Source organism: Callithrix jacchus, chromosome 20 (assembly GCF_049354715.1).
Source record: "Callithrix jacchus isolate 240 chromosome 20, calJac240_pri, whole genome shotgun sequence".
NCBI classification, from domain to species: Eukaryota; Metazoa; Chordata; class Mammalia; order Primates; family Cebidae; genus Callithrix; species Callithrix jacchus.
In genome coordinates, this window is record NC_133521.1 from 31,197,292 (window position 1) to 31,219,850 (window position 22,559).

Sequence of the window (22,559 nt, forward strand, 5' to 3'; positions counted from 1 at the left end):
GGAAGGCAAAGGGGCAGCAAACAGCAGGCCAGAGCAGGAACAAGAGAGTGTGAGGGAGGTGTCCCACACTTTTAAACAACCAGATCTTGTCAGAACTTGCTATGTCAAGTATTACACCAAAGGGATGGTGCTAAACCATTCATGAGAAATCCACCCCCATCATCTAGTAACCTCCCACCAGGCCCCACCTCCAACACTGGGAATTAAATTTCAACATGCAATTGGGGTGGGGACAAATATTCAGAATATAATATCACCCTGTCTCAAAAAAAAAAAAAAAAAAAAGGAAGAAAATGGGAGAAAATACCAACTGATGGACAAACAACATATGGAATAGCCATGAAGTGGAATATTATTTGCCCCTAAAAATGAGTACAGAACTGATAAATACTACAACATAGATGAACCTTGAAAACATGCCGAATGAAAGAATCCACATACTGCCTAGTTCTGTTTCTAGGAAATGTCCAGAAGAGGCAAATCCTTAGAGACAGAAAGTAGATCAGTGATTGCTAGGGGCCAGTGGAGGTGAGAATGATGAGTATGGGGTTTTGGGGGTTGATAAAAATGTTTTGAAATTAGTGGTGATGGCTGCAAGACTTTGTGAATGTCCTGAGTACTACTGAATTGCAGAAGGATGAAGCTTAGGGCATATGGATCCTATCTCAATAAACCTGTTTTCTTTTAAAAAATGTCCTGCCTCGGGCCAGACACAGTGACTCATGACTGTAATCCCAGCACTTTGAGAGGCCAAGGCAGGTGGATCACCTGAGGTCAGGAGTTTGAGACCAGCCTGGCCAACATGGTGAAACCCTGTGCCTACTAAAAAAAGAAAACAAACTAACAAAACAAAATATATATATATATATATATATATATATATATATATATATATATATGTATGTATATGTATACTCTCTCTCTCTCTCTCTCTCTCTCTCATATAAATTAGCTGGACGTGGTGGTGCATGCCTATAATCTCAGCTACTTTGGAGGCTGCGGTGAGAGGATCGCTTGAACCCAGGAGGCAGAGGTTGCAGTGAGCCAGCATCACTCCACTGCACTCCAGCCTGGGCAATAGAGCAAGACTCAGTCTCATAAATAAATAAGTAAATAAATAAATAAAAGATGCCCTGCCTCGGGCAGTGAGTGAGGATTCCTTCCATCCCCTGGTAACTCCTTTCACAGAGCTGTGGAGGTTGGCATATATTAGAAGAGACTACCAGGGAAGACCCCAAGGGGCTTACGGATACACCACCCCAGATCATCCAAGTATTCCATCAGCCCTTCCCTTGTCCCCTTGGTGCTGGGTACTTTACCAAGGGGTACTTGTGCAGGGGAAGGCTGGAAGGGGAGGTGGTATCTGTACCTTGGTGTATTTCCTGCTGGGACATATGTCAGAGACATTTGTGCTTCTGGTTAGAAAGCCACGTCAGGCTTTGAAAGTTTTCAAAGTCTATGCCTGAGGATGAGGAAGAGTTTTTGATTTCAAAACATTTGGTAAAACTTAAAACACTTTGTAACAGTTGTGTTTGCTGTCTGTAACCAAGTGTGTGTGTGCATAATTTCTTTTTCTCGAGTAATATTAGGAAAGGAGATTGGCTTTTGCCTCTTTGGGGTCTGTCAGTTTCGTTCATCATTGAGCCACAATGATTGACACAAGTACCCACCTTACCCATTTCTTCTCTGATTTCTTGTTTGTCCTTCATGGCCCAAATAGACCCCAAGTATATTTCATTTATTGGGATAATGAGTAGAGTTTTGTTGTTTTTTTTAAAATCACAGCACCTAGCAGGGTCTTACACACCTGAGATGTTCACTAAGTGGTTCGGGCTTGGATAAAGGGGTGGATAGTAATGGGATTTTTTTTTTTCAAGTTATAAGTAGGACTTTAATTAATGGGCATTTTTGCAGTAAGTCAAGTTGTATTTGCTTGTGCAACCTTGCTTTTTTCTCTGTTGCTCCATGTCCCTTGATTGGAGATTTTCCCTCACTGCGTTATAACGCCCCACCCCCAACCTTTTTGGCATTTATACTCGTCTATAGTCTGTGTGACTCTCCTCACCCTGTGGACGCATAATCAGAATAATTCCTTGCCCTGTCCCTTTCTCTACAGGTACCAAAGGTTTAGAATGTTCTCCTTCCACTCCCACCATGAATTCCTACTTTTATAAGTTCATGATCAACCTTCTCAAGAGATTCAGCAGCGAACGGAAGCTCCTGGAGGTCAGAGGCCCGTTCATCATCAGGTCAGTCTCGCCGGTGCACTTTCTTCTCTTCCTCCCACCACCCTGGCTTTTCGCTTTCATGCCATTCAAGTGTCAAAGCAGCCACCTTCTCTTTCCCTTCTCTCTCCTCCTTTTCCTGACCTTTGGGTCTGTTCTTAAAAGAAACAAAGAAAGTTGCCCCTTCATACTGGTTGCTGATGCTTCTGACATGAAACAGACAGGTCATTGTTGTTTTTCAACAAAACTGCATTCATTTTTTGCTTCCTGAGATACTTTCATCCCCTGAGGTGGAATAGCGTCTTACTCAATGCCATTGTCAGGCTTTCGGAGAGGAAAGGAGATGAGCCAGATGGCGTGGGACATGGGGCTGCGCTCCAGGCCCAGCCCCCGGTGCAGGATTTGGCCAGGTTTGGTAGAGCCAGGCTTGTGCGTCTATATGAGCCCAGCCCAGGATGATGGCAGGACACCAGCCCCAGTGGCTGGAGGTGTCCAGAACTGTCATCAGTAGCAGCATGTCTGGGGCTAGTCTTTTGCCACCAACTCAACTCCAAGAAGTAGGGTCACCAGAAGAGTGGCCTCGTGTCACGCTCAGCCTGGTGAAAGCTAGAGCAGGGGCATAAATGCCTCCAGGATCTACACCAAAGCCAGGTGGAGGAGATTTCTAGAGTGGTCCCAGTGGCCCTAGGTGCTGTCCAGCCATGGCTCTCAGCCCTACCTCCCTGGAGAGGCTTTTTAAAAAAGATGCCTTATACAAAAATTAGCCGGGCACGGGCACGAGCATGGTGGTGCACACCTGTAATCCCAGCTACTCAGGAGGCTAAGACACACGAACTGCTTGAACCCAGGAGGCAGATGTTGCAGTGAGCCGAGATGGCACCACTGCACTCCATCCTGGGCAACAGAGCAAGACTCCATCTCAAAAAAAAGAGGCCTGGGCCTCCCTCTGACAAGTGAAATCAAAACCTCTGGGGGATGGGGTTCTTAATGGTCTGGGGTGCTTGGGACTGAGTAGGCCGCCGACTGCCATGATCTGGGGGTCGGGAGTTGAAGGAGTACCAGCAGGGCCCCTGGCTACATGGGGCTTCAAGTCGGAAGAGCCCGTGGAGTTCATCTTGCTGTAAACCAAAAAAATGCCTTATACAAAAATCATCCAGGCGTGGTGGTGCACACGTGTAATCCCAGCTACTCGGAGGCTGAGACACGCAAATCGCTTGAACCCAGGAGGCGGACATTGCAGTGAGCCGAGATGGGTCAAAAAGCAGGTTCAGCCCGTGGGCTGCAGTGAGGATCGGAGACCTTACTCGGGTCAGCATGGAGCCACTGAAAGGGCTTGAATGGAGAATCATTGTGACCAGATTTCTGGTTTGAAAGACAACTGTTGCTGGGGCAAATGGGTTGGAGGGGCTGAGGTGGAGCCAGCTGGGAGGCTGTTGTCCAAGCAGAGATTGTGGCAGCTTGTCAGGGGGATGGGTAGCAGCAGCTGGATTTGAGAATGAGGATTTGATACTGAGTGGGAAGTAGAGTTCTCTGGTGACTAATGTGGAGAGAGCAAAGGGAGAGGGAGCTGGGAGTGTCAGACTGTCCAGGCCTATGGTATGGGCAGCTGGGTGGATGGTGATTCCAGTCCCTGAGGTGGGAGCCCAGAAGAGCAGCAGGGAGTGAGGAGGGGTTGCATGTTTGAGTTTGAATTGCTTTGGGGACCTCAAAAGGAAGGTGTTAAAGAAGAAGTTTGCTGTACTAGGCTCTTCGGCGGGTACCAAGGTCTAAGATACAGATCTTGATATTGATGGCATAGTCATTCATGCGTTCATTCATTCATTCAACCGATTTTTACTGAACACTAACTCTGTGCGAGATATGGTTCTAGATGGTTCTATGCTTGCGGAGCTTTCATTCTTAAGGAGTAAGAAGAGGCGAAGGGGTCTGAGACCAAGCCCTAAAAGCTCCAGACTGTAGTGGTTGGGAAAAGAAGGAGAAGCCAGAAAAGGAGGCTGTGACGAAGGGCCAGAGTGGTAAAGGAAGCGGCTGAGAAGGGAGGTGGCAGGAGGCAGTGAGGGAGGTGAGACCTGGAGGTGGTCTGCCTGTAGGAGCCTGAATGCTGGTGGGGAAGCTGAGGGAGGGGAGCATACAGGAGGTGACAGGCCAGCCCAGGAGCTGAGGTGGAGTTGAAGGCACTCTGGGGATGGGGCCTCAGGATTGAGTCATGGGAGAGGACAGGCCTGCCCAACCAGAAAGACAAAGAGCAGGACCACAGTGGGCGGCAGGAGCTTCTGATGGTCTGGACCACCAAAAGGATGCCCCTGTGGTGGTGGGGAGGCTGTCACCACCCTCATGCTTCTCTCGGCTCTTCTAGAACATGGCTTCTCACATTCAGCACCGTTGACATTAGAGCTGGATAACTCTTCGGGATGGCGGCTGACCTGTGCTCTGTAGGATGTCCACAGCATCCCAGGCCTCTGCCCCTGGACGCCAGTAGCACTTGCTTTCACCCAGTTGGGACTGTCCGAAATGTCTCTAAACATTGCCAAATGTTCCCTAGGAAGGAAAATCACCCGGTTGAGACCCACCATTTCAGAGACAGAAATGGATTCTTGACCTTCATTGGCCAAAGAGGAAGATTTCCATGGTGTTTCTTCCCATCAAGTTGGCGGGATTGAGGTAGAGGTTAGCTAGGGTGCAAGAGACCCCCCACCGCCCGCTCACTGCCTACCAGGAAAGCAGAGGAATGTTCCCACAAGAGTGGCAGTTAACATCATATGGTTTTCCAAATTGCAGAGGCATCAGTTCTCATGATGAGCTCTCCTTGCCTGGATGACTTTCAGGGAGTCCTTGGAAGGAGAGGCCTTTGAAGGAGGAATTTGTAGCTAGCATCCCCTCTGGAGAACTGGGCTGAAACGGGTTTTCCACCCTGTCTTAGCCCCACATGCCCAATCAGAGGCATGGGGAGAGGGAGCTTGGGGTAGTACCCAGCATCCCCAGGCTGCACAGAGCAGAAGGGCAGGACCCGTGGGCACACTTGCGCGCCTTCCCCACCCACTCGGAGCCCGAGGCTCTGTGAAGCTGGAGGCCAGCCTGCCACCATGTTCCCAGATACAGACTTCAGGCCAGGGAGCTTTGCTTGCTTTGCAGTGCATCTCCTGGGCTTCCTGGACTCACGAGAATTGTCATTTTGCAGAAGGGAAAATGAGAGGCAGTAATGTACCCCCCGGGCTGGGCAGGAGCTAGGCTGCAAACTCCTGCACTCTGCTAATTCAGCAGCCGCCACTTTGTCCCTTTGGTGTGGACTGCAGAGCCTGGTGCCGTGAGGGGCCCTGAACAGCCTGTGTGCTAGGATCAGCTGAGGCCCAGTGCCTCAGAGTGCTCAGGAGCTGGGCCAGTGAGCCCTCCCTTCCTATCCTCCAGGGGCTCGGTATATCCAGCATGGCGATCGCTTGCTCTTCTAGGGCTCAAAGCTGTCCTCACTAGGTTCTCAAGTGGAAATCGAGCCTGGCCTCCAGGCTGGGCCTCACTTCCACCCACACAGCCACAGAGGCTCTCTTAGCCATTGGCACCCACACTAAAAGCCCAGTGGGCTGGGACAGAAGGAACCTTGTGGCTGGGCCCCTCACAAAGGACTGGGTCTCTCCTAGTCCTTTACCCGGTTTGTGCAGACTGCTGTCCCTCAAAAGCAGCACCCACACCTGTCAGTATGCGTCCTGGCAGATAGCCACCCGGCCCAGCTGGCTCAGGAGCTTGCTGCCCACTCTGCCAGCCCCCCATGCCATTGTTGACCAGCCCCTGGGTTGTAGGCCCAGCCACCCAGTCTGGGCACACACACAGCATCTGACATGGAGTAGGCCCTGCAAACATGTGGCTTCCTCCAACCTTGCCATAGTCCTGTGGGGGCCTGAGGTCCTTTATAAGACCTTTGCTGGGGAAGAGCCATTGGGGTGGGGGGTGTCCGCCTGCCCTCCTGCTTCTCCATCACACTTCCTTTTCTCCTGTGTCAGCTTTAAAGAGGGGCATCATTGGCCAAGTGCAGTGGCTCACACCTATAATCTCAGCCCTTTGAGAGGCCAAGATGGGTGGATCATGAAGTCAGGGGTTCAAGACCAGCCTGGCCAACATAGTGAAATCCTGTCTCAACTAAAAATACAAAAATTAGCCAGACATGGTGATGCACTCTTATGATCCCAGCTACTCAGGAGGCTGAGGTAGGAGGATCACTTGAACCTGGGAGGCAGAGGTTGCAGGGAGCCGAGATCGTACCACTGCACTCCAGCCTGTGTGACAGAGTGAGACTCTGTCTCAAGAAATAAAGGAGAAATAGAGAGACATCGTGATGGGTCTGCAGATACTGGCGTGAAGCCGTAGGCCTGATGAGGAGCACAATGGCTGATTTCTTAACCCTCTCCTTAGCTGTTAGGCAAACTCGAAGTTGTTCTTCTCAGCCTCCAAAATTGAACACTGAGAAGGAAAGAGATTATTCTGGCCAGCAAGTGAAAAGCCATTCTTTTGGCAGAAGTGTGTTTAGCTCTGGGCCCCGGAGCGGCTGCTGTAGAAAGACAGAGGCATCGGGAGTTCTTGAAGACAAACATCTGGTGGGGGCTCTTGCCATTGAGGAAGCTGCATGATTTCCCTGAAGACCCTGGGAGCATTTCCTCTTCCTCAGGCAGCTTTCCCAGGCCGCATCTCCATGTCAGAGTCCAGGGGAGTGAGAACCAGGTCCCCCAGCTCCAGCCAGCCTTGAGTGGGTTGGACATCCTCTTGGTGTCCGCATGGCCTCCTTTTCTGGTGGACATAATGGTTTAGACACATGTCGAGGTGAAGCCAGTGGCTCCAAAACCTTCATCTTTCAGCCAGCGACTCTGGCCCCAGGCCCTTCCCTTAGCAGTAGGGATTTGAGGCAGAGCCCAGAGATTGAGGGAGGATGGGGACATGTGCAGTGGGGTGCTGTACCCCACCTCCCTCCACAGGATTCTGCAAGACTAGGGCAGATGAGCCTCCTGCAGGCACTCGATTGGGGTTCAAACCCCAATTCCTCCCGTTTTTAACCATGTGACCTGTTTCCAAGGCCTGTCTGCTTTGCCTGTGACACAGCGATGATAGCAGTGCCTACCAAGTCATGCAGTGGGGGTTACATAAATGGCCCATGTTCTAGCCCCACGCTGGCTGTGAATGATACAGCGGGGCTGTTGTTCAGCTGCCCCCATGGGGCTTCTGCCTCCCAGGGTGGTCTGTGGATGGGAAACCAGACCCACTTGAGGGGTGAAATTATGGCACCTTCCGTGCTGAGAGCTGGCTCCAGTGCACCAGCCCTGCTGCCCCAGCACCTAGGGCACCCACCAGTGGCCTGGCCTGGCCCCGCTAAAATAACTCTGCCCAAAGTAGGTGTTGGTGTGTGTTGCCCTCCCCCGGCCTCTTCCCACCCTCCATGCTAATGCAGGCAGAACAAGCCCAGTCCTTGTCTCCCCGTGAACCAGCCACTTATACTCAGTAGAAAGGAGAGGAGGGAGAAAACCCAGCCTCTTTGATAAACTGTGATATGAACTCCAGCATGACCCGACAGCTGTGATCTTTACAAGGCCTGCTTCTGTGCTGGGAAGCGAGCAAGTCTGAAGACAGTCGCTCTGCCTGCCAACACAGCCCTCTGGCCAGCCGCACTTTGGCTTCAGCAACTGTGCGTTTTTCTCCTCCTCTTCCTCCCTGCTGCCTTTCAGAGAGGCCTGGCCGGAGAATGCTTGCATCTGTAATGAGCCACTGTATGCGGTGAAGGCCAGGCCCTGACCCGAACCAGCCCAGGTAATGGTAGATGAAGTTCGAGCCACCTCCCAGGAAAACAGGGTACTTATCAGAGGGGACGGCATTTGAAGAGGATGGGGCCCACATGGGAAAGGAGGAAGCGGTCATGGGACTTCTTTCATGAGATCCTGACCCAGAGAAGCCCAGCAACAAGGCTTCCTGTTCATTCTGGGCCTCCTCTCGCCCCTGCTACAGACGGGCATGGCAGCCTCTCCAGCTGAGCAAATGCTCAGAGTCCCTAATATGTGCCCCTGCTACTGCCCCTCCCCAGTGTCCTGGGTTTGCATAAGAGCCCTTGTGTTGGAAAGATCAGGGATAAGTGGAGTGGGGAGCTGATTGGTCACTGAGGGGGTGGGCGACCGGGCAGCCACTAGAAACTGGACTTGTTTTTAATTGCGGGCCTGGGGGAAGGGCCTGAGAAATGCTCTCTTTGAGGCCGTAATTGGGAAATTCCACTTTGCTGGCCTCTTGCTTTCTGCCCTGTGGACAGGGCCCTTACTTGGGGCCAAATCACCATGGCGTCCAGGGCCACCCGCTGTCTTCACCACGGGCCCCTCCCAAGCCCGGCTCCCACTTTGGGCTCCGTCATCCTCCCCAGCTGCCCAGCCTGGAGTCTTTTCAACATTTTGGACCCCCTCCTCACTCTGTGAATCTTTGTGTGTGCCCTCTCACCTGCCCGGGGGCATCGGCCGGCCCCCAGAAGCCCATTGTGCAGGTGCTAATGGAAGGCGAGTTGGAGTGAAGCGACTAGACCAGATCCCTGCTTTGCCTCTGACCCTAGCTCACAAGTAGAGCTCCTAGGCAGCCCCTCTCTTCCTCTTGCCCCTTTAATGGATTGCGTTCCTTCGTTCAGGATAAAAATAAATTGCTGTGGCAAATGTGCGCCAACCTAAGTCTGTTTGCTAGAAGAGGCCCCGATCCACCTGCCCAGAATGCAGATGGGTTTTGATCTTTCCTTAGTCCACAGCCATATCGATTGGGCCCCCAGCTGAGGGGCAGGAAACGGGACATTGAACAGGCGGAAGGAATTCTTCCACAGAACTTCCTGCTTCCCTCTCAGCAGAGCTTCTCTTCTTGCTGGCTTGAGTTGCCTGTCCAGCTCCTTTTGTGAATCTTCTGGAGCTTTCCACAGCTGTTTTTCCGCCCAGGGGACAGGGCTGGGGTGCTTTTGTTGCCATGCAGGGGTGTGTGCAGCAGAGCTGCTTTAGATAATCAGCTTTTGGTTTCTCATCTCCTAATTGGAGACCCCTTGGGAATGGGAATGGCAGGGGACCCAGGAGGTCCAGTCTGACTCACAGAAAAGATTGATAGTAGAAAAAGAGTGCTGCCCTCCAAGGTAAAAAAAAAAAAAAATGCCCTGTGAGGTAGAAAGTTCGGGAAGTCCAGAGAGCCTGGCCCAGCCTGCATTCCATTGCCCCTAGTCCATGGCAAAGTGACCAGCATCCCCGTACCTCACAGAAGCTTATGAAATTGTTCCCTGTTGATCCAGAAGTGGCTGGGGATGGGGAGGAGGGTAGTCCTGGCCTTGCTCTGCCTTCTCCAAGCAGTCCCCACACTGTCATAGACACTGGCACTCCCTGTAAGAAGGGATGGCTTTTCTCCTGCAAAATGGATACCACATGTGACGGGCCTTGCTAAATCATGCTGGCGTGAATTAGGTCTGACCCCAGGCCTGAGGGGAGGAGAGGAAATGCTGGCCAGAGGGAGCCCGGCACAGTGTGCTCAGGGGGCCCAAGAGCCTCAAAGGGCCTGGTGTTTGGGGGGTCCACTTGCTTTGGGCAGGGCTGATGGGAGCAGACTAGAGGTCACAGGTAAACTTGGCAAGAGGTGGCCATCTGTCCTTCAGGGTGATCCCTGTTCACACAGCCCAAGCAGCCATGCTACCACGAAATCAGCTGTCACCCTTATTTCCAGGAGCTCCTGTGAGGGAGGGGAGGACCCAGCAGTGGATTGGTGGGAAAGCTCCTGCCTCGGGCCACCACATGGCGCACATGGTCAGACTCCTCTCTAGTGCACACTGGCACCTGTGGGCCCCTTGCAAGCCTTTCACTAAAAGCGCGTTCTTTGTAGTCTACACGCCTGAGAAGCACCACCTCCACCAGCCAATAGCTCAGGCAACCAGCAGGGCTGCTGGGGTGATGGTCAGGAACTATTTTTAGGGGCTGAGAACTTGATAATGAATTTCTTTCTGAAGCTTGAGAAGTTGTTTCCACATGGGACCTGCAGTTTTCTCTGGATCTTTAGACTTCACCTAAAGATGCCAAGAAACTTGGAAACGTTTGACATTGGTCACTCCAACAGCTTCAGTAATTAACAAGTAACTAATATGGACCATAATGTGGTATCATTATTTATTTTTTGAGACAGAATCTCACTCAGTCACCCAGGCTAGAGTGCTGTGGCTCACACCTGTAATCCCAGCACTTTGGGAGGCCAAGGCGGTTGGATCACAAGGCCAGGAGATCGAGACCATCCTGGTCAACATGGTGAGACCCCGTCTCTACTAAAGATACAAAAAATTAGCTGGGCATGGTGGCGCGTGCCTGTAATCCCAGCTACTCGGGAGGCTGAGGCAGGAGAATTGCCTGAACCCAGGAGGTGGAGATTGTGGTGAGCCGACATTGCGCCATTGCACTCCAGCCTGGGTCACAAGAGCGAAACTCCGTCTCAAAAAAAAAAAAAAAAAAAAAACTTTGCGGGGCATGGTGGTGCATTCTTGTAATCCCAGCTACTCAGGAGGTTGAGGCAGGAGAATCTCTTGAACCCAGGAGTCGGAGGTTGCAGCGAGCCAAGATCGCACCACTGCACTGCAGCCTGGCGACAAAGTGAGACTGTCTCAAAAAAATATACACACATACAGTGCATGTATATACATATACACACATCCAGTGGCAGGTTTGGAACTGGCCCCTAGAGGCCATTTTCCATTCTCCTGCCTCCTTGGGGTAGGCCTGCGTCTGAGCCAGGACAGACAAATATGGGTGCCCTTTGTCTTCAGTGCTTTTAAACACCGAGAGTGTCTTGTCCATCACTGTAGAATGCGTTTCTCAGGAAGCTCTTTCTCCTATCATGGTGTCTTTTCACGGCGTTTCCCTGGGCCGCCCTTGGAGACCTCTGTGCGCCTCTCTTTTCTCTCTCCTCATGTGATTTAGCAGAGTCACAAAGTCACAAAGATCACTTAACCCACGCCCTGGCCCCTGTCACAGAAACACCCCCAGAAGGGTTTCTGCTGCATGCAGTTTATGAAAAGCTTTCCGGACCAGGTGCCTCTTCCACGGGGAAGGAGAGCGCTCCTGTCTCTCAGCAAGAGTGATGTAGCCCTGAGAGAGGCCTGGCCTGGGGGAGCCATGGCACAGAATTCTGCCTCACATGGCACTCACCACCCTGCAAGGGAGCACACGGTCCCCGGGGAAGGGTACGGGGTGGGTTGAGTCCTTTTCATAGCCCAGGCAGGGATGACCCCCCAAAAAGGCTCTTGGGATCTGAGTGGATGAGGGAGCTTTCTGTAGTTCAGGGCTTAGATGCAGGGAGTCCCAGGACAGCGGAAGCCTCAGGTCGTTTGCTGTTGTCATCGTCAATGTTGCGTCTTTTAAATGCCCCTGTGGCACCTGAGCGTCTGCCCTTGCCCCCAGTCCTAGGTTCTCGGCTGTGGCATCGGGAGGTGACCTGCATGGTGCTACATAGCCATCCAAAGACCCCAGAGCTGAGGTTCCCTCCGCCGGGCCTGGGGTCCTGTGCTATGGGGAAAGAGAGTGATGGCCTGCCATGAACACCATCACACAGGCCCAGGGGGCACATGCCATCCAGGACTGGAACCATGGGATTCACCTAACCCCGTGTGCAGAGCAGTGCCAGATCCGAAAGCCCACGATTCACAGTTGGGTCTAGAGAGTTCATGTTGTGCAGCCCAGAGAGGCACAGTGTCTGTCCCATGCAGCACATGGGGACAGAGCTGAGACGAAAGCCGACATCTCCTGATTTCCACACACCAGGGCAGGACCCCAGACCTGGCAGCCCAGGGATCAGCCTCATTAGAGAGAAGCCAGGCCCTCTCATGGGTTGCCATCCTACCCAGGGTTGTTTAGCCTTAGAAAAATCCCACAAAGACCTCTCCTCAGCCTCCTCTTCCTTCTCTTCTTCCTCCTTGGCTTCCTCCTCCTCTTCGTTCCTTCCCCTCCTCTTTCATCTTTTCTTCCTCTTTCCCTCACCCCATCCTCCCCTTCTTCCTCCTCCTCGGCTTCCTCTTTCTCCTCTTCCCTCCTCCTCCTCCTATTTCTTCTCCTTCACCTGCTCTCTTCCTCTTCCTCCTCCTTCCCCTCCTCCCAGTCCCCTGGCCCCAGGGCTTTCATCCCTGCCTGGGATGGCTCCCACTGGCTCTACCCACTCAGGCAGAGGTGAAGCAGCAAGTCAGTCTGCACATCTGCCCTGGCTGCCTTCTAGGCCCTAGCCCTTCCATGCTGGCCTGTCCCTTATCCTGGCCCACTTCTGGTCTCTGGCTGGCATACTCTCCCAGGAGCTCCGTGGTACTTTGACGGTGAATGTGTCTTCTGGTCTAAATCTTCTTTTCAATTCTTGCCCAGGAGGACGTGTGTCGCCCCCTCTTCCAGGGGATTCGTGTTTCCCCTGGCTTATTGCAGTGGCTCGCCTCATCCACGTCGGCCTCTTTTTAAAGCCAAGCTGAGATGATTCAGGTGCACTCAAGTCAACGCTCATTTTTTTCTAGTCCTCCGCCAGTCTGTTTTGACCCCAGTCTCTCACTTTTCTTTCGCAAACTGCTTCCTTATGTGCTAAATTTTTCGACTCTTTGTTCCCTCAGAAGAGGTGTGGCATAACCTAGCGCCAGGCATGACCTCTAGCTCCAGACCACATGGGCGGATATCCCCCACGTGGGGCAATCGGGGCCTCCTCATTGCCCTGGGAGAGCATCTTCTTCCCCCTCATTGTGGCACTTGTGTCTCGGTTTCGCCGTCCACCTAGTCATCAGTAAACCTGTGTCCTCAGGTGGGCCCTTCTGCCTCCAGGCTTGCTATTTGCATATCCACTCCTTTTCCTCTGAAGGAAGGACACTCATCCAAACTTGACACCTCCCCGCCCTTCCCACTGCTTCAGAGGAAGGTGCCTTGGGGAAGCTCTACTGCACCACGAGACACTGCAGCTTGTTTTCAGTTTGGTCTTGCCATCTCCCCGGGATCTTCGGTTTGGTCTTGCCATGTCCCCGGGATCTTCGGTTTGGTCTTGCCATGTCCCCGGGATCTTCGGTTTGGTCTTGCCATCTCCCCGGGATCTTCGGTTTGGTCTTGCCGTCTCCCCGGGATCTTCGGTTTGGTCTTGCCGTCTCCCCGGGATCTTCGGTTTGGTCTTGCCATGTCTCCGGGATCTTCGGTTTGGTCTTGCCATGTCTCCGGGATCTTTGGTTTGGTCTTGCCTTCTCTCTGGGATTTTCGGTTTTTGGTGTTTTTCTTACTGATTTGCGGAAATCCTCTGTGTATTCTGAATCTGGGTCTTTCTCAACTGCATATACTGTCGTTATCTTCTGCTCCTCTGTGGCTCGCCTCATCACTCCCTTAATGATGTCCTTTGATGAACACACGTTCTTTATTTTTAATGTAGTCCAGGTAGTCCATTTTTCTTTACAGTTAGCATTGTTTTTGTTTTGTTTTGTGGTGCTTTTTTTAAAAATTAGAAGCTCATGGAAACATACCAACAAAGCTGCCCGTTTCTGAGTGATGTTTGTTCAGCATTCCCAGTAAGGTGGATGCTGAGCATGACCCACCTGGAATCCAGAGGTGTTTTTTCTTGGTTCCTGACAGGCTCTTGGAAACCATCTAGTCCAGCCTGTTTGTGCTTTGTAAAAGCAAAGATTCCTAGCCATCCCTTCAGCCCTCCTGGCCTCCCGACCTGCCAGAATCCAAGGGGCTTCTGGGGCAGCCAGGCCAGCAGTGGTCTGCAGCCTGGATCTGGGAACCACTAATCTTACTGTATTGGGCATCACCATTTGAGTGGCATATGGTAGGAACCCAGGTCAACAGCGCCAAAATGAGCAAAGGGACTTGGCTGGCCTATGTATCCAGACCAAGACCAGGGTCACCATGTTCTCTCCAGCCCTATTTGAAGTCAGCCTTGATGTTTTGGTCTCTTCCAAGTGGCAGAGACATGGCCACCACATCACCTGGGCATTGCATCCTGGCAGGTCATTATCCAGAGGGAAGCTCTGATTGGCCCAGACAGGGCCAGTGGCAGGGAGGTGGGGCTGAGGGGTGCTGTGAGTGGCAGCCCTAATGGAACCCCATGTGGAATGGGGGAGCAACAGCGCTCCTAGGGAAAAGGGACCACTCTTCCCATGAGATGCTGAGTCATGAGGACCACAGGGGCTGGCCACGAGGCTGCCTTCCTGAACACAGTTTCCTTAAAATAGAAATGCAGACGGGGATCATCACTATCTCCTCCTAATCCTGTGAGGACCGAATGACATCACATATGGAAAGTGCTTAGGAGACAGCCTGGCACCTAGTAACCATGCACTCGGTACCAGAAGCAACTAGTTGGTAACTGTAAGGAGTAGAAGAGTCCTGGGGACCAGCAGTGGTTGGTCACAGAGCTGGGCCTGGCCTGGCTGCTCCCTCAGGCTCAGCTCCTGGAACTCGAAGAATGTTCTGGGGTTGACTCACTTTCTCCTGTTTCTAGAGAAGGGTAAGAGAGAAAGTCTTAAGTCATTCAGATGAGTGCTCAAGGCCAGGCACAGTGGTTCATGTCAGTAATCCCAGCATTTTTGGGAAGCAGATCACTTGAGCCCGGGAGTTCAAGATCAGCCTGGGCAACATGGTGAGACCCTTGTTGCCGTACAAAAAAGAAAGAAATTTAATTAACTGAGCATGGTGGCATGCGCCTGGGGTCCCAGCTACTCAGGAGGCTGAGGTGAGTGGCTTGAGCAGAGGTTGCAGTGAGCCAAGATGGTGCCACTGCACTCCAGCCTGGCTGACAGAGTGAGATCCTGTCTCAAAGAAAAAACAAAATGAAAATGACAAAAATGAATGCTCAAACCCCAGCATTCCCCCCCTTCTGTCCACCAGCCCTTGTCCAGTGCTGCCCAGTCAGGACTCTGGACAGCACTTGACAGAAAGCCAGTTCCCGCCCTTACAGGAAGAAGAACAAAGGTGTAATACTGTTCAGTGTGCCAGTCTATATCCAGAAAATAAATTCTATACTTTCTTTAAAAATGAAAAAGGTAGCGTGCAGGCAGAGGCAAGGATGGGTTCATTTGAAACTAGAAGTTCAGCCGGGCGCGGTGGCTCACACCTGTAATCCCAGCACTTTGGGAGGCTGAGGCGGGTGGATCATGAGGTCAGGAGTTCAAGACCAGTCCGGCCAACATAGTGAAACCCCATCTCTACTAAAAATACAAAATGTTAGCTGGGTGTGGTGGTATTCGTCTATAATCCCAGCTGCTCGGAAGGCTGAGACAAGAGAATCATGGGAACCCAGAAGTCGGAGGCTGCAGTGAGCCAAAATTGCACCAGTGCACTCCAGCCCCGGCAACAGTACAAGACTCCGCCTCAAAAAAAAAAAAAGACCTAGACGTTCAAGGCCCAGGCCACCTCCTGTCCTCAGGTCTCCCTTTCCCCCGCCACAGCTGGCTCTTCCTTCTCTATCTGCCCCATTTATGGACAGGCCATCTGCTCTGTGGCCAAATGGCTCATTCCGGCCCTCTCAGCACCCAGACTTCAGCACCTGTCCTTGACTGATGTCCCATTGGACCCAGCAGTGTGACCAGAGCACAGTGGTGCCAATCGTCCTGAACAGGGTCGGGTGCCCTTGCTCAGGTGCAGGAACAGGTGTCCATGCGCCGTCATGGTTCTGGAGCCACGGTCCAAGGCTGTGGACATCAGGAGGCAGAGCCCACAGCAGTGGGCCCCTGTTGGTCTGAGTGTAAATGCTCACAGAGGAAGAGTGTGAGGCAGGGACACCATGGGGTAGCTGAAGGAGTGACTTTTTCACCTCCCAGCAGCCAACTCCTTCCTCCCTGCAGGACAGTGGGAGAGTGAAGCTGTATGTGTGACCCAGCGACCCTCGGGGTCCACAGTGGGAGCAGGCAGTAAGGAGGTGGCAGTGGGGTGTGGCCTCCAGCTGATCCCTCTTCTGTGACTTCCTTCTACCACAGCACTATGTCTGGGAGCATCAGTGCAAACAGAGCGGACGGTTCTTCCACGCTTTGTTGTGTGTGGAATTGGGGTTGGAGGCAGGCCCAGTACCTCCTAACAGGGCCTGCTTGGGGCTCTGTCTCCACACGTGTGGCTCAAGCATGGTGGCTGCAGGGCCAAAACTGATCAGAGTCCTGGAGAGTCTCAGTCAGAGAGAGGCCAGGAGAGGGGCCTTACCGGCCTGCTGGGTTCTTTCATATAGGAAGAAACTGACACTCTGATTTCTCTTGTTAATGTTTACTGCCTGCTGCCTTTGTATGGAGGAGGGCCTGGGCCGGCTGACATGGACCCAACCTCCACAGCCCTGGGAGAAGGTATTTCAGTGAGTTGGGAACATCTTGTGGCGGGGGTGGACAAGAGTGCTAGGGAGTTCATAAGGAGAGAGCTCCCTGGCTGGTGAACGGGGGTCAAAGATTCACTCACTCCACACAGAGGGCCATTCCACAAATATTCCTGAGTGCCTGGGATGTGCCAGGCCCCACACCAGCTCTGGCATGGCTCCTGTCTCCCCTGGGGCTGCAGCCTCATGGGAGGGGCCCACAGGGACAAGTAATGAAGAAACAGGTGACCTAGTCTTGTGATCCATGCTCTGAAGAAAACACTGGGGGAGACGGGGGCGGTCCTCAGGTCAGGCCCGTGGGAAGGGGGGTGCCCCACAGCGTCAGGAGAGCCAGGAAGCTGTGACCTGGATCCGAGGTTTTCTGAAAGCATAAAAGTGCCCTAGTTTTCCCCTCTCCTCAGGCTCCGTTGAAGCTATGCCAAGAATTGGCTTTTAAAGGCTGCCTGAAATGTGGTTTGGAGCCAAAAATCTATAGAGCCAGCGCATTTGTGACCTTGTTGAAAATGCTTACTGAGGAAAAACAAGGAGGTGGGATTTGGGATTTTCGTTTTCTTTTGTAAAATTAGAAAATACGTCTATCCGTCTGGTCCGCCTCACCCATCTCTATCCCGCCTGCAGGTCCTCGCCTCTGCCCAACAGCCCTGACTCCACCGCGTTCCTGTCTTCCATTAGCCCACACCTCCCCCATTCCCAGTCCCTCGCCATCTCCCGTGCATCAGTAATGAAAAATACCAAGTGGGTAAAAATAAGGAGCCCGGTTATAGCCCTGGAAATTAGGCCACAGCTGTCAGGCCAGGCAAGAGCACTTGCCTCTCTGAGAAAGGAACCGCCAGGAGCGAGAGCTCAGCCCCCTCCCCGTTAAGGGTAGATCAGAGTTTCCATGGGGGTGGGGGGCGCTGCTGCTTTGCTGGGCAGGCAGGGGGGCCAGGAAGAGCCGTGTGTCAGTGAGCAGCCCCATCCTGGGTGTCCGTCAGTGCCGGGCACAGTGCCCACCAGTGGGAACACTGCAGCGGGCAGAGCTAGTCCCTGCCCAACAGGGTTAGCCATGATCACAAGCGTAGCATCACAGCGTGGTGGAACAGATGTGGGGGAGGGGTGCCCAGCCTGTTGGGGGGGTCTGGGAAAGCTTCTGAAATGTGACGTCTAAGCCAAGCCAAGAATAATGAGTAGGAACTGGTTGGGGAATTAGGGGACAGAAAAGAGAGGGGTAGGGAGGTGTTTCTGACCAGCAAGCAGTCTGCTCAGAAGCCCAGAGGCTAGTCCCCACGCCTTCTGGGCGACCTGGAGTGTGGCTGGGCAGCTCCTAGTGGCCTCACCAGCAGCCCTGGGGTACCCTGTGAGCCAGTAGAGGACTGAAGTGGGTTCAGAAAACAGAAAACACCCTCCCCCTGTGTGAGGGTGCCCAAGTCCCTGAGAGGAGCCTTCGGATTGGCAGCGAGTGTGTGCCAGGCCATGCCTGAGGTGGTTGGCATGCAGAGCTTTCCAGTGGGACGGAGGGAAATGGGGTCCAGGGCTCACCAGTAGGGGCAGGTGGTGAGACCCTCACTTGTTCACCGTGACAGCTGTGGCCCTACACATTTTCCTCTGCCATTGGTCTCATGAAACGCCACAGGCTAGTCAGGAAGCTTGCTTGACAAGGGTTCTTGCTGCTCTGTCATTTTGGAAGGTTTGGTGCTGCTAGGACAGGCAGTTTAAACAGATCACCTGGACCAAGTGTAAAACCCTCTTGACACCCCAGACATCCACGCCCTGGACTTGTTTAACTCTTCAGGGTACACTGGCTTCAGTCAGTTAATTCCAGGTGCCTGTGAACTCAGCCAACTTTCCTTGTCCACTCATTTTTCCTGAGAAGAGTCAGCTTTTTCCTTCCTCTCTCATGAGCTGAGCCCCTCCTTCCAGCCCCTTTCCTGAAGATCCCCACCTGCCTCTGTGCGGGTGACTCCAGGAAGCCCCCTGCCCTCACAGTTGACAGGTTCCTGGAGTCACCTTCCTTCCTGCCCTTGAAGCCTGAGCGGCCGTCCCGGTCCAGTTCCTTCTGCTGTTCCTGGGCCCCCCAGTAGCATGGTAATTGGTTTCTCAGATCTTCAGCTGCACACCCCGTCTGCGAGCATTTCCCATTCCCAGACCCTGGCGGGAAGACTCATCTATGATCTTACCCCTGTGGGGCGCCCCGGGCTAGAGAGGTGATGGAGGGATGAGCCATCCTTCCAGTCTCTTCTCTCATTCCTGCCAGTGAAGCCTAAAATAGAAAAAATACCACCTCTCTGCCCTAGTCTCCTCCCCCTCACCCTCACCTACCCTTACATCGCAAGGTTGCAGGCCACAGGAGGGAGGGGCGCTGGAGCAGCTGCCGAGTACACTGTCTCCAGCAGCTGCAGAGATTGGTATCTGCAGTTACCGCTCCTAGAAGGTCATGGCCTCCGTTTCATTTTTGTGGTATTTTGTGGAGGTTGTTCAAGCCTCTCTCCACGTATACACAGCCCCAGGTTTGGGCTTCCCCAAGCCAGCTAATGGGTTTCTAGGAGAGAAAAGATGGCAATCAAATATGCATCTGCAGGCCAGGCCGGGTGCAGTGGCTCCCGCCTGTAATCCCAGCACTTTGGGAGGCAGAGGGAGGTGGACCACTTGAGCCCAGGAGTTCAAGACCAGCCTGGGCAACATGACAAGACTCCATCTCTACAAAAAATAAACAAAGATAGTATTGGGCAGGAGAGTGGGGAGCCCAGGAGGCAGGTGGTCTGGCGTGATGGGGGCACTCAGAGGAGCAGACATCTGACTCACAGTGGTGTGGCCTCTGGAGTGGGCGCCTCACTAAGATTTCATCATCTGTGTCTCCTCAAGCCCGCATCCTTCCATGTCCATTCCCCTGGCCATTCTTGACTAGGCTCTTCCCTACCCCCAGGAAGGATGTCTGGAAAAGCAGCCCAAAACCCTTTGTACTTTAATTGGAAAAAGGTGGGAGCCTGAGGCAAGCGTGATTGAAACAGCACCCAGAAGGGCAGTGTTCAGGGCAGAGCTGTGGCCAGTGTTTCAATCCCGACTTCACTCTGTGCTGGTGGCTGCAGTGCGCCCATCATAGCCACACCATTTGTGCACGGTAGCTTTTTTGCTCTAAGTGGAGACAGGGGCTTCGTCTCCATTGATAAGACTTTCCTCATCTGCTGGCGATTCTATTTTAGGAGAAAGCCTCCCCCTGTAGTAGGCACTCCTGCCTCAAAGTGGAGCCAGGCCTTTTTTTTTCCGTGCTCGTATTATGCTAATCACTCCTTGCAAGCAGGCAGACTTTGTAGGAGGTTTGCCTGGTTTTAGATGAAACATACGCCTTTGAAGCAAAGAGCCACCGTCGCTAAAAATACCATTTCCCGGCTGTTGATCCTGTCATTTGTAAAATGCCTGTTTCCATTGTTAAACCTGCATCAGCCCCTCTGGAGAGGAAAGCTCCACTATCACGGCCAGGCCGGAGCAGCACACCCTGGGGAAGTAGCACCTTCCCCAGCCCTGCCCTCAGGCTCCGCCTCGGAGCCTCCCTGAGAGGGAGTCCAAGAGAAGCACACAGAGGATTCTGAATACTGTATTTTCTGTTCAGAAATATTGAACCATATAAAATAAAACCTGAAATAATGCAGAATGGTATAGTGGGAAATGGGAAAGACCCCCTGACTGCCCACCGCCACCTCCCGGAGAAGTAGCCTCTGGGGTCAGCTTGGCATGTTTCCTTCTGCTGCCCTTTCTGTGCATTTATCAGCATGAGGCTCAGTCTGGTGCTGGTTTGGCTGCAGTGGGTTCTGGACTCAGAGAGCTCTGCAGCTTGCCCAGGTCCACCCGCTTCACGGTCTTTGCACAGAACACATCTCCCTCTGGATCCTGTACACTCCCAGTCAGAGCCCAGTGGGTCAGGGTCACTGACCCTCGCCACAGAGGCTACCATATCCCGGTGTTAAATCTGTCCACCCAGCAGAGCACAGTGGCTCACACCTGTAATCCCAGCACTGTGGGAGGCGAAGGCGGCTGGATCACGAGGCCAGTAGTTCGAGACCAGCCTGGTTAACATGGTGAAACCTTGTCTCTACTAAAGATACAAAAAATTAGCTGGGCATGGTGGTGGATGTCTGTAATCCCAGCTACTCAGGAGGCTGAGACAGGAGAATTGCTTGAACTAGGGAGGTGAAGGTTGCAGTGAGCCAAGATCACGACATTGTACTCCAGCCTGGGAGACGAGGAGACTCCATCTCAAAAAAAAAAAAAAAAATCTGTCCACTTGCCTTTCTCTGTATGTGGTTACCTGGTGGCGTGATCCTGGCAGGGAATGGAGGGAGCAGGCCTCTCACCCACCAGCACAAGTTCTGCTGTAGGGAGCTGGCCTGTCACCCAGAGCTGGGACTAAGACATGTCTCCTGGGGTGACTTCCAAGGATGCCTCATGTCTGGAGTCCTCTTATTTCTCACGCATTTAATCCTGGAGATTTCCTGGGCTGGCAGGGAACATGTGGATGAAAAGCCTATTTCATGCGTCTTAAAATTCCCTGAAAATGGCTGATCACAAAAGGAATTTTTTCAGCCTCCTGGCAGGGGGTGGGGGAGGTACAAATAGGAGAACCCCTCCCCTTCCATTTGGCAGAGAATGGCTGGAGGAGTCTCCTTCCCACCACGCTTGGGCCCACCACTGCGGCCTTGGCCCCTCCGTCCTCCCAGCCCTTTGAGACTGATCTTTTTACCAGCATCTCGGAGGCTGCAGTGAGGGTGCTGATATTTGCTCTTTGTCGCCAGCGGTGGGTATGCGTGTTTAACTTCTCATCCAGTTTTCTGACACTTATCTCAGTGCTCTTAGTGCCCTTTAAGTGGGCACTTACAAAGCCTACAGAAAGCCCTCTCAGTGCATAAAATTTCACAAAACCCCCAGACTGAAGATGTGAAGACAAGAAGGGCGCTCATGGCTCTAGCTCCTGATCGGAGCCAGGAAGGCAGGAAGCGCGTGGGCCCAGGGCAGCAGCTGCGAGCTGTGCTTCCTCTCAGGGTGCTGGGGCTACACAGGTGGGCCCAGCCACATGGTTGCCAGGAGGCCAGGAAGAGTCCAAGCACGGGTCTTGCCCCAGAGCTGACCTCTTTGTCTTTCTGTTTGAACAGAGAAGGTCAGGGCTGTGCACAGCAGGCTTGGAACCACGAAGGTAGAGACCAGCAGGGAAACAGTGACATACCAAGTAGAAACTTAAACCAGGACCCAGGCTTTGTGCAGGTGGGGCTGAGGCCTCAAGAAGGCAAGCATTAGGGCCTCCCACCCAGAGCTCCAAGGCCGAGCCAGGCTGCACTGCCACCCATCCTCTGAGACTGCTGCCAAAATCTCCCCTTCCCTCAGGAGGGCGTCACCGTGCCTGAAGCCACTGGCCCTGGTGAGGCAGTTGCAGGCAGCAGGTTTCTGGCCACCCAGGAAGCTTGTTGAGAGTATAGATCCTGGACCTCCTGGAGGTGAGGGCTCCTGTGGTCCAGGCATACAGCCAGGTTCTGGGGCCCCTCAGGATATTCCTGGCTTGAGGGACCCTCCCTGTTCTGGAGGGTAAATGTGCAGCCTTCTGGGTAGATGAGGACACTGATGGGACAGGGGCTGGTGGCTCCCCGCCAAGGGGTGTGGAGCTGGCACCATGCGCATGGTGCCTAAGGCAGAGCACTGGAGGTGCCACCAGAAAGCAAAATGGCAGCCCCTGGCTGGAACTCCTTCAGAGTGCAGGGGGTCCTCTGAAGGAAAGTCGCCACGGGAACACAAGATACTAGTAATTCGCTGTAATCACCCATGGCCCATGACCAGGAGGACAGCCTGTTTGGTTAAACACTTTGGGGGAGGGAAGCATTCTCCACACGGGGCTGTGGCCACACAGACACTAGGGCTGCTGGACCCACGTCGGGCACGTGGCTTTAAGGCCAGAGGGTCCGAGTATGGGCCCTGCCGAGGCCTCAGTGTCTGGGTCCACCACCGAGGAGGCAGAAGGGGGTGCTCACCGTCTGTAAACTTCGGGAATAT

The 22,559-nt window shown here is 53.1% G+C and overlaps 1 protein-coding gene across 3 annotated transcripts in view; it reads left to right on the plus strand.

Annotated features, from left to right (window-relative positions):
* The window catches only part of VAC14 (VAC14 component of PIKFYVE complex), a 128,094-nt gene that overhangs the window by 81,446 nt on the left and 24,089 nt on the right, over nucleotides 1-22,559 (plus strand). For all 3 annotated transcript variants that reach the window (XM_078357719.1, XM_035282185.3, XM_035282187.3), the window contains one exon: nucleotides 2,117-2,249. In XM_078357719.1, coding sequence (XP_078213845.1) covers nucleotides 2,117-2,249 — 133 coding nt within the window. The remainder of the gene's footprint in view (nucleotides 1-2,116; nucleotides 2,250-22,559) is intronic.